This window comes from Musca autumnalis, unplaced genomic scaffold (assembly GCF_047663935.1).
Source record: "Musca autumnalis isolate F117 unplaced genomic scaffold, ASM4766393v1 scaffold_4, whole genome shotgun sequence".
NCBI classification, from domain to species: Eukaryota; Metazoa; Arthropoda; class Insecta; order Diptera; family Muscidae; genus Musca; species Musca autumnalis.
In genome coordinates, this window is record NW_027411977.1 from 65,589,767 (window position 1) to 65,604,771 (window position 15,005).

Below are 15,005 nucleotides of genomic sequence, written 5' to 3' on the forward strand. Positions count from 1 at the left end.
TACTTCGCAAGATTAACCGTAAAAAATCGTTAAGTTCGGCCGGGCTGAACTTTTTATACCCTTCGTCAAAAATATGTTCTGAGCTAAAACGGAATAATTATTTAAGATATTTTGCGATCACTGATACCTAAATAAGGCAAACAAGCATGTATGTAAAAGTATTCAATCGGTAGGGAACCATTTATGGGGCTATATCAAAGTGAAAATCGAGAGGTTAAAATTCACAAAATACCGAAAACCGGGAGGTACCGTTCTTATGTTGACAGTTTTTAGGAACATCAACTGTCAAATTACAGGTAGTTCCTTAAAAATTTTAGCTAATATCCTCAAATAACGATAATCGGAAGATACCGTTATTTGGAGGCTATACCGTTATTTGGGGGAAAACCCAAAAAATATCGAAAATCGGGTGGTATCGTTATATGGGGGATATACCAAAAAGTGTTCCGATATAGCCCATCTTCGAACTTGACATGCCTACGGTGCAACAATGTAGCGCTCTAGCTCAATTATTACGAACGCTAGAGTGGTTACAACAAACGGACAAGGCTAGATCGTCTTAGAATTTTATCCTTATGAAGAATGTATATACTTTATATGGTCGCAAATGATTCGTTCGATGTGTTACAAACAGAAAAACAAAATAAAAATAAAGCATTGGTACAAAAAATGGTCATGTCGGTCCATTTTTTGGTATAATAAGCCGGCTACGGGGTTCTCGTATTCTATAGAAGACGCCTACGGGATTCTTCTATTCTATAGAAGCCTCCTACTGGGGTTCTTCTTTTATATAGTCGCATACGGAGTTTCCTATTCTATAGAAGCTGCCTGCCGTTGGTCTTCTATTCTATAGAAGCCTCCTACGGAGGTGTTCTATTGTATACAAGTCTCCTACGGAGGTCTTCGATAGTATAGAAGCATCCTACAAAGGAATTCTATAGTACAGAAGCCTCCTACAGAGGTCTTGTATAGTGTAGAAGGTTTTCTACAGTATGGAAGCCCCCTAGGGAGGTCTTCTATAGTGTAGAAGGTCTTCTGTAGTATGGAAGCCTCCTACGAAGGCCTTATCTAGTAAAGAAGCCTCCTACGTAGGTCTTCTATAGTATAAAATCCTCCTACGTAGGTATTCTATAGTATAAAAGCCTCCTGCGGAGGTGTTCAATAGTATAAAAGCCTCCTACGGAGGTCTTGTATATGTATCTTAGTATATAGGTCTCTAATAGTATAAAAGCCTCCTACATTGGTCTTCTACGGAGGTCTTCTATAGTATAGAAGCTTCCTACGGAGGTCTTCTGTAGTATAGAAGCTTCCTACGGAGGTCTTCTATAGCATAAAATACTCCTAAGGAGGTCTTCTATAGCATAAAAGCCTCATACGAAGGTTTTCTATAGTATAAAAGCCTCCTACCGATGTCTTCTATAGTATAGAAACCTCTTACGGAGGTCTTCTATAGTGTATAAGCCTCTTACGGAGGTCTTCTATAGTGTATAAGCCTACTACAGAGGCCTCCTATAGTATAGAAGCCTCCCACGGAGGTCTTCTACAGAGGTCTTCTACAGTATAGAAGCCTTCTATGGAGGTCTTCCAGAATTTAGAAGCCTCCTATGGAGGTCTTCTATAATAAAGAAGCCTCCTACGGAGGTCTTCTAAAGTAAAGAATCCCCCTACGGAGGTCTTCTATAGTATAGAAGACTCCTACGGAAGTCTTCTCCTTCTACAGAGGTCTCCTAGAACAGAAGCCTCCTAGGGAGGTCTTCTATAGCATAGAAGCCTCCTAGGGAGGTCTTCTATAGTATGGAAGCCTCCTATGGAGGTCTTCTACAGGATAGAAGCCTCCTAGGGAGGTCTTCCATAGTACAGAAGCCTCCTAGGGAGGTCTTCTATAGTATAGAAGCCTCCTAGGGAGGTCGTCCATAGTATAGAAGCCTCCTAGGGAGGTCTTCTATAGTATAGAGGCCTCCTAGGGAGGTCTTCTATAGTAGGGAAGATTCCTAGGGAGGTCTTCTATAGTATAGAAGATTCCTAGGGATGTCTTCTATAGTATAGAAGCCTCCTAGGGATGTCTTCTATAGTATAGAAGCCTCCTAGGGAGGTCTTCTATAGTATAGAAGCCTCCTAGGGAGGTCTTTTATAGTATAGAAGCCTCCTAGGGAGGTCTTCTATAGTATAGAAGCCTCCTAGGGAGGTCTTCTATAGTATAGAAGCCTCCTAGGGAGGTCTTCTATAGTACAGAAGCCTCTTAGGGAGGTCTTCTATAGTATAGAAGCCTCCTAGGGAGGTCGTCCATAGTATAGACGCCTCCTAGGGAGGTCTTCTATAGTATAGAAGCTTCCTAGGGGGGTCTTCTATAGTATAGAAGCCTCCTAGGGAGGTCTTCTATAGTATGGAAGCCTCCTAGGGAGGTCTTCTATAGCATAGAAGCCTCCTAGAGAGGTCTTCTATAGTATGGAAGCCACCTAGGGAGGTCTTCTATAGTATAGAAGCCTCCTACTGAGGTCTTCTATAGTATGGAAGATTCCTAGGGAGGTCTTCTATAGTATAGAAGCCTCCTAGGGAGGTCTTCTATAGTATGGAAGCCTCCTATGGAGGTCTTCTACAGGATAGAAGCCTCCTAGGGAGGTCTTCCATAGTACAGAAGCCTCCTAGGGAGGTCTTCTATAGTATAGAAGCCTCCTAGGGAGGTCGTCCATAGTATAGAAGCCTCCTAGGGAGGTCTTCTATAGTATAGACGCCTCCTAGGGAGGTCTTCTATAGTATGGAAGCCACCTAGGGAGGTATTCTATAGTATAGAAGCCTCCTAGGGAGGTCTTCTATAGTATAGAAGCCTCCTAGGGAGGTCTTCTATAGGAAAGAAGCCTCCTAGGGATGTCTTCTATAGTATAGAAGCCTCCTAGGGAGGTCTTCTATAGTATAGAAGCCTCCTAGGGACGTCTTCTATAGTATAGAAGCCTCCTAGGGAGGTATTCTATAGTATAGAAGTCTCCTAGGGAAGTCTTCTATAGTATAGAAGCCTCCTAGGGAGGTATTCTATAGTATAGAAGCCTATAACGGAAGTCATCTCTTCCTACGGAGGCTCCTAGAATAGAAGCCTCCTACGGTAGTCTTATAGAGTTTAAAAGCCTCCTGCGGAGGTCTTCTATAGTATAAAAGCCTCCTACGAAGGTCTTCTGTAGTATGAAGCAGCCTACGAAGGTATTCTATAGCATAAAAGCCTCCTACGGAGGTCTTCTATAGTATAGAAGCCTCCTTCGAAGGTCTTCTTTAGTATAGAAGCCCCCTTCGGAGGTATCTTATAGTATAGAAGCCTGCTACGGAGATCATATTTAGTATAGAATCCTCCTCTGGGGGTCTTCTATAGTACTGAAGCGTACTATGGATGTCTTCTATAGCATAGAAGACTCCTATATTGGTCTTCTATAGTATACAAGCCTCGTATACCGTTTTCACATGAAAAAGGAAAGTATGACAAAACGGGAGTTCGAAAAAAAACGAGATGTAATAATTGAGCCCGAGAAATGCTACCAAACTGTCAAACGCCAAATATATGACATACAAAGCCATGCACGGTAATCTGGTTAAAACTAAAATGGCTTTCTACAAATATATGTATGTATGTACATATATAATAAGATCATGGATCCATAGCAGATGATATTAAAAACGTACTACTTAGCTGTTTACGATAGGAGCAGGAAGCTACGCAGGGTATTCAACAAACTCTGTATTTTTAAAGAATAACATAATTCCAAATTTGTGCGACCTATTTGAAAGGTATACGTCTGTCGGAATAAAATTTGGACCAATGCCACAAATACTATTGTAAGGACATTTTATGACCATATCAAATTAGAGCTAATTCAGTTGGAAAATGTTCCTAAATTTGTCTAACTACTAAAACCTTTAGGCATAATCTTAGCCGATTTTCACAAATTTTATCGAGTAGATAGTAAATGTGACCTATAAATAGATTTCGCGAAAATCTAATCTATTGGTTCCATTAAAACTACTAAGGAAATATTGGAGGTAGATTTGGCACTTGTCATTGTTAGCCGATCGCCATAATATATCTTATTAAGGGTATTGGATAAAAATGAAAAAAAAATTGAATATGAATTTCAATAAAAATATTTTGGGTTTTGTGGGACACCCTAATGTAAATATTTATACGCCAATTACATTGCACTAAAATATCAATACTTACTTTTGTCAGTTTGTTGTATTAACGGCAATTCAATTTGTTTTAGACCATGGAAATTTTCCACGCTCGTACTATAATCAGCGACACCGGGAATATTTCCCAATGCCAAGAAAGCTTCACCACCAAAATCATTTGCCGTAATTACATCATGATCCATGACTGTGAAACAAATCATGGCACCTTCAACCAAACACTGTTCCAGCGTGACAGAGAATTCAAAGCATTCATCAAAGATGGGATTTAAGGTTTTCTAAAATTGAAAAAAGGAATAAAACACAACAATGTAAACGACAGTTGTAATATTGTTTGTTTTAAGAATTCAATAAATTTCTGGGTTAGCTGATGGCCATTGCAGCCAATGCTATGTCTTATTAACATTGTATTTACTACAAGTTAATATAATAATAAATAAATAAATAAATTTCTGGAAATATTGTTTCTCCACTCACCTTATGTACATTTGTCTGTTGTTCCATGCAATGGCCGAAAATTCGTCGTGGCAACAGTTCAATAATGACAAACGGATCACTGAAACCGTTCGGATCCAATGGCACAATATCGCGTCCATGTAAAACTTCCACACACAACGAATCATGATTGAGATAGGCACGCACTGTCAACGAACCATAGGGTCCGGGTAATTGGGTCATATATTGTTCCCTTAAACGGCTGAGATGATACATATCGATGAGACGCCATGTTTCGGTTTTGTGAAATTGTAAACGCTGTTCAATGTGCCAGAAATCTTCCGAGTGTAGATATTCCAGAGCCAAACCCTGACCCTCGGCATGGAAAAAGTCCACCAACAGTTGAAGAGCCTCATACAAACGTTTGTGAAAATTCGATGGTTTCTCCGAATCATCACCGGTTTCCATTTGTCTTGACATTTCACCCAGTACGGTTTTCCATACAAAACGTAAAGCTCGATTAAAATTTTTGGGTAGTAAAGCACTATTTAAAGCTCCCAAATGTGAATCCATATATTCCAATAGTGGTACTATGGCTTGATTGGCGGGCAGAGAGTCTGGTGACCAAGCCAAATGGAATACAGCCTTTTGCAAAGACATTTGCATTAGTGGTGCCAATTTTGAGAGAATTCTTTCACAACGACTCTCCATGTGGGCCAAACTTGTTTCGAGTAGATTATCAGCGTTCTCCTCGAGCGGATTATCATCAGAACGAAAATCCGATAAAGTGAAACGTACATATTCCAAGTTGTTAACCGTTACACACATATCATCCGAACAACGGAAAGGCCCCTGAATCTCATAGTAACCACTATCCGCCAGAGCAGTGTGAATCAAGTCACAATAATGCATGGCGGTTGAGCACACCAAATCGATGAGTTGTGACTCCAACATTATGCCCGTCTCATCATCGGGCCAACTGATGATTTTCCAAAATTCTTTTATATTCACCAAAGTCGAGGCGGTATCAACCGACGAAGAACTATAGCGTACCACACGTTCACCCTCACAGATGGCATCCAGTCGAATGGCTGCCCGAATCCGTTGCAGTGCCTTAGCTTTGCTCACCGCCATACAACGTTCAAATGTGGGCAAAAACCATTCATGACATTGTGCCAAGGCCAGCGGCTTCTCTGGCGGTTGAGGCTGGACCGAAAGAAAACGTTTTAATTGACAAAATTCTTGCAAAGCCAAGAAAAGCTCAAAGGGTTTGATCTCAATTGATTCGTTCTCAGCATCAACTATCGGATAGTGAGCATTGTTAAGTATAATACCAGGTATTTGTCCCGCCTCCATACGATGATAGATCTCTTCACCGATTAAGGCATCGAATTGTTTGTAAACTATGCTAAAGTATTGAATACCATTTGTGCTGTAAGGAAGAGGGAGAGAGGAAAGCAAATGTGATTTAAAAAATTTCAAAACATTTCTTAAACTAAGATTAAAACTAAGCTACATACTACCATGTCCGTCTGTCCGCCTGTTGTAATCACACTAGCGTCCACAAAATAACTAGAACGCTATATTTTTGTACCAGAATGTTCTTCCATATGCATGTGAAGTTCGAAGGACCTTTATCGTTCGTACGTTAATGAAAAACTCGACCAATTTACAACCGATTTGTTTCACGTTTGTCTTAAAATGTTCGTATTTATCCAAGGAAGGATCTGACGTATTTTATTTTTGAGATATCGCGAAAAATCCGCGAAAATTTTCAAAAATATATTTTAAAGAATGTAAATTGTTTCCTCACATTTCGTTGGAGGCTTTTGTTGTCGACTTATTTATTTCCACCTTGTTTTAAATTTTTTAGCAAAAAGTGTATATGGACATTTTTTATTTTAGCTTTATCTATGTTTGAAAGATATAAAAACTCAACCAATTTACAACCGATTTGTTTCGCGTTTTGTCTTAAAATGTTAATAAAATATAAAGGAAGGTTCTGACATACTTTATTTTTTGAAACAGCTAACATTTTAAAAGAAATTCATCATCTACTTTACATACATAAAACAATGTTTGTATGTTCCGTATAGACTGAAATCCGATTTTCATGAAATTTTCCACGAAAATACAGGGATGGCCTCTGGCGAAAATAGGTTACATAATTCTTTGTTTACGACCACGCTTACTTTACGGCAATAATCTTGTGCAAACAATTCGAACTGATGATTTTTTGAAAGAACAGACCCAATCGACAAGAATCCCTCGTTGGGTTTTGTTGTGGCAGATCCAGCTCGGATTTTGTGGCCCCATCTAAACATGGTTAAATATTGAGTTTTTGAAGAAATTCGGGGCTATATCTCTGAAGCCAATGCGAATCTTCTTCTGACCTCTGAAGCAAATTTGTAGGTAAGGACAAGAATAAAATATATTTTATTGTCTTAGATTTCAAAATATATGCAAAAATGCCACAATTTTTATACATTTTGTATCTCCACAACCGTTAATTTTTTCTGAATATTATCTTTTCGAAAAATATTCCCTGGAAAATGTCAATAATTTAGTGAAATCCGAAATGGGAGAATAAACTGTTGGTGTGAACTGTGTTTCATATACGTGTTGTAAAAGAAATGATGCAAAATACCGCTGAAACAACATAAAGTAAGCATTTTAGAGTTTCAGAATGTTCTAATGAATTGTTGAGAACTTTATTTGGAAGATTTTTGCAAAAAGTTCAACTCCCAATATTTTAGCCGATACTGACCAGAGTTTCAGCAGCAAATTTTCTATATTTTATAGATTTTGATGCCCTAGATGGAGTTTTTCTTATGTTTTTTCAAAAGATAAGTTCTGCTAGTTTAGGCCAACAATATTGTTAAAGACAGCAAGGCCACATTCCTATTCGTATTTGAGATAAAGGCCTGATAAATGCAAACAAATTTAGATTTAGCCCTGGTTTAGATGAGGCCATAAAATCCGAACTCGATCTGACAGGACAAAACACTACTAGGGTTGTTGTAGTCTAAATATGTACTTTCAAAAACTGCATACTAGAAGTTGTTTGCATTTTCAGTGTTGCATAGCGTTATTAGCGAATGAATGACGACAGTTTCTGCGATAGTGGCGAAAAACATTTTTTTTTGTGGAGTTCCTTGATGTGTACGAGGGTATATACACGTTCATACGACAGACAATTTGGAGTTGATTTAGCCATGTCCGTCCGTCTGTCTGGCTGGAGCACACGATAACTCTCGAACGGATCAACCGATTCCGTCCAAAATTTGGCTTTCTTAATATTTTGTTCAAATTTAGTTTAAGTTCGAAGATGGGTTATTTCGGTCCACTCCTTCCGGTATCTCCCCCACAAAAGTGCTAAAATGTTCGGAAAAGTTGTGCGCACGATAACTCTTGAAGGAAGGGATCGATTTGGTCCGTTCTTTGCACATCGTGGAGTTTTTACCAGGCTTAGATGAGGTTCTAATATGAGCCACTTCTTCGGGTACCTCCCACACAAAATTTTGTTATAGCAACTTGTATTCACTGCCTTTCTTACGACGGTACAAGTTTTATTAGGGGCAAGTCCATAATATGAGAAAATAGAGTTGCAAAAAATCCCTATGACACCGTTTGTAGTGGTTGGATCTGCCGATTCAGTCCAAAATTTCCAAATTTAGTTTAAGTTCGAAGATGGGTTATTTCGGTCCACACCTTCAGATACCTCCCCACCAAAGTTTAAAAATGGTAGAAAAAAATGTGCGCACGATAGCTCTTGATGGGAGTGACCGATTTGGACCATACTTTACACATACTAATATATATATGTATAATATGGAGTATATTTGTCCACTCCTTCGGGTATCTCGTATACAAAATTTTGGATAAATTCACTTTAAGACTGCTCTCGAATCACTTTGATTTTTGTTGAGGAAACTTGCGTTGGCTGCCTCAATTACGACAGTAAATTTTTTTTTTCAGGGCAAGTTCATACTTCTTGAGAAAACTGCACCTATGACACCATATGTAGTGGCTGGAGAGCTGAACCGAATACTTCGTTCATCCACACTTTGGATATTGTAATATTTCTTTGAATATTAGATGAAATTCGAAGGTGGTGCTTATAGGTCAAAAGTTCAAAAATATTCGCTAAAAGGGTACGCGCGATATCTCATAGACCCAGCAACCGATTTGGTCCCTACTTTGGATCTCTAAATATTGTCGAAACTTAGTTCATGTTCAAATTTGAACCCTATCTGTCCAATCGTCGGGGTACCACAAATGTTCAACATTTTTGTGTGGTTCGAGGATCATTTGGACATTTTTACCGATGATTTTCCTAGTGGTCCTGTTTACATCGGTATTATGATTCTCGCAGGATAGTATAGAAAAAAGCCTTAGCAAAATTTTGAGCTTTAATCCAGTCATATTTTTGTCGGTTCATACGGTCAAAATTTTGAAAACCTTAATACATAAGTTTTTTTTTTAGCAACCTACCCATATGTTGTCTTTATCAACATTTATTGTTCATATTATACGTAGCAGTTATATCGAAATTATTTGAAAAAATCAAATGGGAATTTTATACAACATAAAATTATTTTTCGAAACAAAAAAATTGTCAAAGTAAAAAATGTTTCTCGAAACAATTTTTCTTGTGAAGAAAAAACATTCACCAAGTGTTCGAAAATGATACCGTTTTCCAACTTTTGACGAACGAAAGAACAACGTGCTTGTGTACACACGACAAACATTTGCCAAACATTCGACAGTATAGTCGTCTTCGATAGTTGTGCCGAACATTCGAATAATATCAGCAACTGGAATGGGGGGATGTTATTAATTTGTGATTTCATTTATATTCAAATATTTTTTTGTGTGTCATAGAAATTTTTTTATTATTTACTTAAAATTCTTTAAGCTAAAGGCAAAATACCGTATATCGGGAGGAACCGCTCTATGGAGGATATATCAAAATGTGAACGTGTGTCGAAAATTTTTTGGAAGGAAGTTTTGTATCCCTAAAAAAGACTAAACCAAATTTCATCCACTACGCTTTGATAATGTGGCTAAAACATGCCTAAAATAGGGCGGTCCCGTTTTTTGGGAGCTGTATCAAAACGTAGACCTATACCGGTAAATTTCTGGAATCAATTTTTCTCGCCCTAACGGAGGTTACATAAAAATTTCCGTCATTTTGGTAAGATAAATATGCAATATCTCTAGCGGGAACAAAATAATGTGTGTGAGATTAATGTGAGTAAAACCTACAGATACCGAAAATCTGGAGGAAGCGTTCTATGGGGAGTATATCAAAACGTGGACCTACTTATACTAGTCTTGTAGCGCTTAGCTGTACTCTATTTATTTAATGCGCTAAATTAAAAAAAATGGTGGTTGGATCCCAGAATCTAGCTTCTTCTTTTGGGACTAAAGATCCGATCTCGCCCACTTTTTAAATATACTAATCTCCAAAATGACTGAACCGTTTTTAATGAAATTTGCTGAACATGTTCAAGGCTTTCCCGTCGGTACAGAGTATTCTCTGCGGGAATGTTTTAATTTCTCAATGAAGACTTTATACCAAATTTCTGCTATTTCCGTTGGATAATGTGGCTAAAACTTTGAAAATTCCGAAAATCGGGAAGTACAGTTATGTGACTATATCAAAACGCGGGCCTGTACTAACCCTGAACCTTTTACCTGTACCCTATACATTTAAAACGCTATATTTGGAAAAATTTTGGTTGCATATCAGAATCTAGGTACATCTTTTGGGATTAAAGTCTCGACTATGACCACTTTTTAAATATTTCATAATGCAGAAAATGTTCAAGGTTGGCCCGAGGAAAAGTATATTGTTATGAATTTCGGAGGAGGTGGGACACCTTCTCCACGTCCTGTTTTTTTGAACTTTATATATGCAAAACTTATGACCATATCGATTTGAGCATTAATTTTGGGAGACAATGGTGGTTGTGTCTCCAAGGTACCCTAGGACTTATTTGCTGGCAAAATACTATGCCGCCCACTTTTTTAAATATGTCATATCTTGAAAACTGAGGATGACAGGGGGTTCTATTTTTATAATCGATATATTTTCAAAACTCACTCATGAACGCATCGGTTTGCAAAATGATTTGCGGGACAAGTGGTTGTTCCCCGAACAAATGTTCGAAAACTAAAGAACAGATTTCCGTAGAATTTTAAAAAAGTGGAATGATTATTTTAAAATTTGCCTTAAACGGTGACGTTAAACGCTACAAAAGCATCAGCAATGAAAAACTAAAAATATATACGGCCACAATAAGCGGAAGAATTCGACTTTAACAATTTGTCTTTAAACTGACGTTAGGATAAAGATGGGGATCAGGGACTTTTGAGCAAAGAAATATTACAAATAAAACCTTTTGATAGATTTAAAATCCTCAATGAATAACTCGGTTTGACAAGAGAACCAAATAAATGAAGTAAAAATATCTAAAAAGTTGCCATTAAAAACAAAACAACGGCCCAGCAATGCGGACCCGAGTCGGATAGTGTTGGTATATTCCCCGGTTTTTGGGAATTTTGATGATTTTAGCTAAATTTTTTGACCGAACTACCTGTTATTTTACACTTGAGGGTCACAGTGGTCACATAAAAATTGTCAACATATGTCTACGTTTCTATATATCGCCCATATCACGGTCCTTTTTGGTTTTAGGTATTTTTAAAATTTAGCTACATTTTTTGACAGAACTGCCTGTTATTTGGCGTTTGAGAATTCACGTGGTCTCAAAACCTCCCCATTAAAAATTGTCAACATAGTTCCATGTTTCTGTATATGTATATGCGGTATTTTCCAATTTTAAGTATTTTGAGGATTTTGTCTAAATTTTTTGAACGAACTCCCTGTTATTTTACATGTGAGATTCCGTGCAGCCATGAAACTTCTGCACCAAAAATTTTCAATATAAGTCCATGTTTTGGTACAGCCCCATATAACGGTACCTCCCGATTTTCGGTATTTTGAGGACTTTGTCTACATTTTTTTGACTGCAGCCACGAGACGGTACTTCCCGATTTTAGGTATTTTGAGGTTTTTAGCTACATATATGGCCAAACTAAAGGGTATTTGACACTTGAGGTTCCCACTGGATACATAAATTTTCCATCAAAAATTGGCAATAGAGGAACATACTCGTATACTCGTATAGCCCCTACGAAACTATACCTCTTTATTTTAGGTATTTTTAGCTACATTTTGTGGCCGAAATAACTGGTAGTATTTGACACTTGAAGTCACAAAACTTCTCCGAAAGCAAGCTAACTATTCCATTTTAGTTCAGAACATAATATGCTCACGGTTTTTTACTTATTTCATATTTGTTTAAACACAGAAAACAATTTGCTTCTCTTTATATATTTCATGAAAGAGGGGTGGAAACCCCATTTTTTTCTATTTCCTCAGAAAGAACATCATTACTATGAAAATTGCATAGAAATAAACGTAAACTATCTGTATTTTGTGTAGCACAAGAACAATATGGAAATTACTTTACATCCTCCTTATACTCAGCTTCATTGCACACAACAGAAAATCGTTTACTTTTCTCAATGTTTTTTTTCTGCTTGTTTGGTTATTACAGTGTGTCCGTTTTCTATTTTGTTCTCTTGCTTTGCAAAAGCCTTGAGAACATTTATCCTTTACATCCCACACACAACAAGGACTTGTAAACATTTGAAAAAATAATCCAAAAACTTTTATTTTTCCCACGAAGGGAAAAGACAAAAACAAACAAACAAAACCACGTTCTGGTGATAGCGAGCGATAGTTGGCGGATAGTTTGTGTAAAGGCCTTTAAGCCATTTGAAATGTCTGTAAATGTTAATGCGGGAGAGGGGCGGAGGAGGTGTGTTCGCTGTATAGGAAACCAATGAAAACTTTATTGACTCAATGTCCAAAATACCTTTGGGCCATAGTAATATGATAACTCTTAAACATGGCTTATTTGAAGTGGGGGGCTAGCTGGTAGTTCCATAGAAGTGGATCGTTTTTCTATTGCAAACAGTTTAAGAAGATTTAAGTAAATTTTTTGTCTTTTTTTTTAGGATTAGTTAACAATGGAAACGAAAGCAATTGTGCTTCACAAACTTATGCAGATGAGGAGCACGGTCTTTGAAAGTAGTTGATATCCTTTTTAAGAACACTTTTAATTCATAATCCTGAAAACAAATTTAAGCAACTAAACGTGGAATTTTAGAAAGGGAATTTATCTAGTTGTTATAAAGTTAAGAGTTCTATGTAATTTAGGGCGTTTACATTTCGTGTTCTACACTGCCCAGAGTGATGGCACTTATGTGGAAATGTGTGAGAGAAAATACTTCAAGGTTAACATATCGAACTGAAATTTTGACAAATAGGCCCCAGTGACTTGAAAGTAGTTTAACCCATTTAGACATGTGTATAATTTTTTATGTATTAAAAAAAAAAACAAGTAAAAAAGCGTTAAGTTCGGCCGGGCCGAACTTTTCATACCCTCCACCATAAAATATTCTGAACTAAAATGGAATAATTAGTTTTCATTCCTGTCCCCAACTTTAAGTGGGTACGTTAAAATGTCAGATAATGTACATAAAATGTTTCCTTCGCTAGGACCTTTTTATGGTGCATATATCTAACTATGTATGTTGACAATTTTTGGTGGGCTAGAAATTGGGAGGTACCGTTATAAAGGGGTTATAATAAAACATGGACCTATGTTGACAGTTTTTGATAGGAGCCTTTAATGTCAAATAACTCCTAATTCGGTTAAAAATTGTACCTAGAATCCTCAAAGTACCGAAAATCGGTACATAACGTGGGAACTTCAAATGTCATTAACAGCTAGTTCGGAGGTATGCAGGCTATACGAAAATATGAACTTAAAAGAACAATTTTTGTTGGCTTTTAAATTTCAAATTACAGAAAGTTCGTCCAAAAAATAAAGCTAAGGTACGGAAAATCGAAAGGTTTGTTTTGGGGCTACACCAAAACATGGACCTACGTTCGGTTAAACATTTTAAGTAAAATCCTCAAAGTACCGAAAATCGGGAAGTATCGTTATATTATGGCTATGTTGAAAATTGATGCAGATGTGTCATGACCACTACAACCTTCAAATGTCAAATTACAGTTAGTTCGGCTAAAAATTTTAGCTAAAATTGCCAATTACTGAAAATTGGGAGGTACCGTTATATGGGAGCTATATCCGAACATGGACCTATGTTGACAATTTTTGATGGAGAGGTGTTGTGACCGCTAAGAACTTCAAATGTCAAATTACTGCTAGTTCGGTTTAATATTGTAGTTAAAATCATCAAATTACTGAAAATCGGGAGGTACTTTTATATGGGAGCTTTATCAATACATTGACCTTTCTTGACAATTTTTGGTGGAGAGGTGTGGTGACCACTAAGAATTTCAAATGTCAAATGTTCAAATTACAGATAATTCGAAAATCCATTTTATGGGGATACCGAAATCCGCTATACCGAGGTACCGTTATATGGGGGCTATACCAAAACGTGGACCTATGTCCACAACTTTTGTTATATAAGTTTATTGACACTTAAGAACCCTAAATGTCAAATTATAGCTAAATTGGTCTGAAAATGTAGCTAAAAACGTCAAAATACCGTAAATCGGGGGTTCCGTTATATGGGGGCTATACCAAAACGTGGGCCTATGTCCACAACTTTTGTTATATAAGTTTATTGACACTTAAGAATTCTAAATGTCAAATTATAGGTACATCGGTGTAAAAATGTAGCTAAAAACGGCAAAATACCGTTAATCGGGGGGTACCGTTATATGGGGGCTATACCAAAACGTGGACCTTTGTCCACAACTTTTGTTATATAAATTTATTGACACTTAAGAACCCTAAATGTCAAATTATAGGTACATCGGTGTAAAAATGTAGCTAAAAACGGCAAAATACCGTAAATCGGGGGGTACCGTTATATGGGGGCTACACCAAAACTTGGACCTATGTCCACAACTTTTGTTATATAAGTTTATTGACACTTAAGAACCCTAAATGTCAAATTATAGCTACATCGGTCTGAAAATGTAGTTAAAAGCGTCAAAATACCGCAAATCGGGGGGTACCGTTATATGGGGGCTATACCAAAACGTGGACCGATATAGCCCATCATCGAACTTGACCTGCCTGCAAACAAAATACGCATTTTCCCAAAATTTCAGCGTCCTATCTCCATTTTTGTGGATGCTAGAGTGATTACCACAGACGGACGGACGCGCACAGATCGACTCAGAATTTTACCCTGATCAAGAATATATATACTTTATAGGGTCGCAAATGAGTATTTCAATGCGTTACACACGGAAAAACAAACTTAATATACCCTCCATACTA

At 37.3% G+C, this 15,005-nt stretch overlaps 1 protein-coding gene across 2 annotated transcripts in view; it reads right to left on the reverse strand.

Moving 5' to 3' along the window:
* unc-13-4A (BAI1 associated protein 3) overlaps positions 1-15,005 on the reverse strand; it is a 595,010-nt gene that overhangs the window by 12,543 nt on the left and 567,462 nt on the right. For both annotated transcript variants that reach the window (XM_073987488.1, XM_073987489.1), the window contains 2 exons: positions 4,648-6,037; positions 4,202-4,448 (listed from right to left, as the gene is read on the reverse strand). In XM_073987488.1, the coding sequence (XP_073843589.1) occupies positions 4,202-4,448; positions 4,648-6,037 (1,637 nt within the window). The remainder of the gene's footprint in view (positions 1-4,201; positions 4,449-4,647; positions 6,038-15,005) is intronic.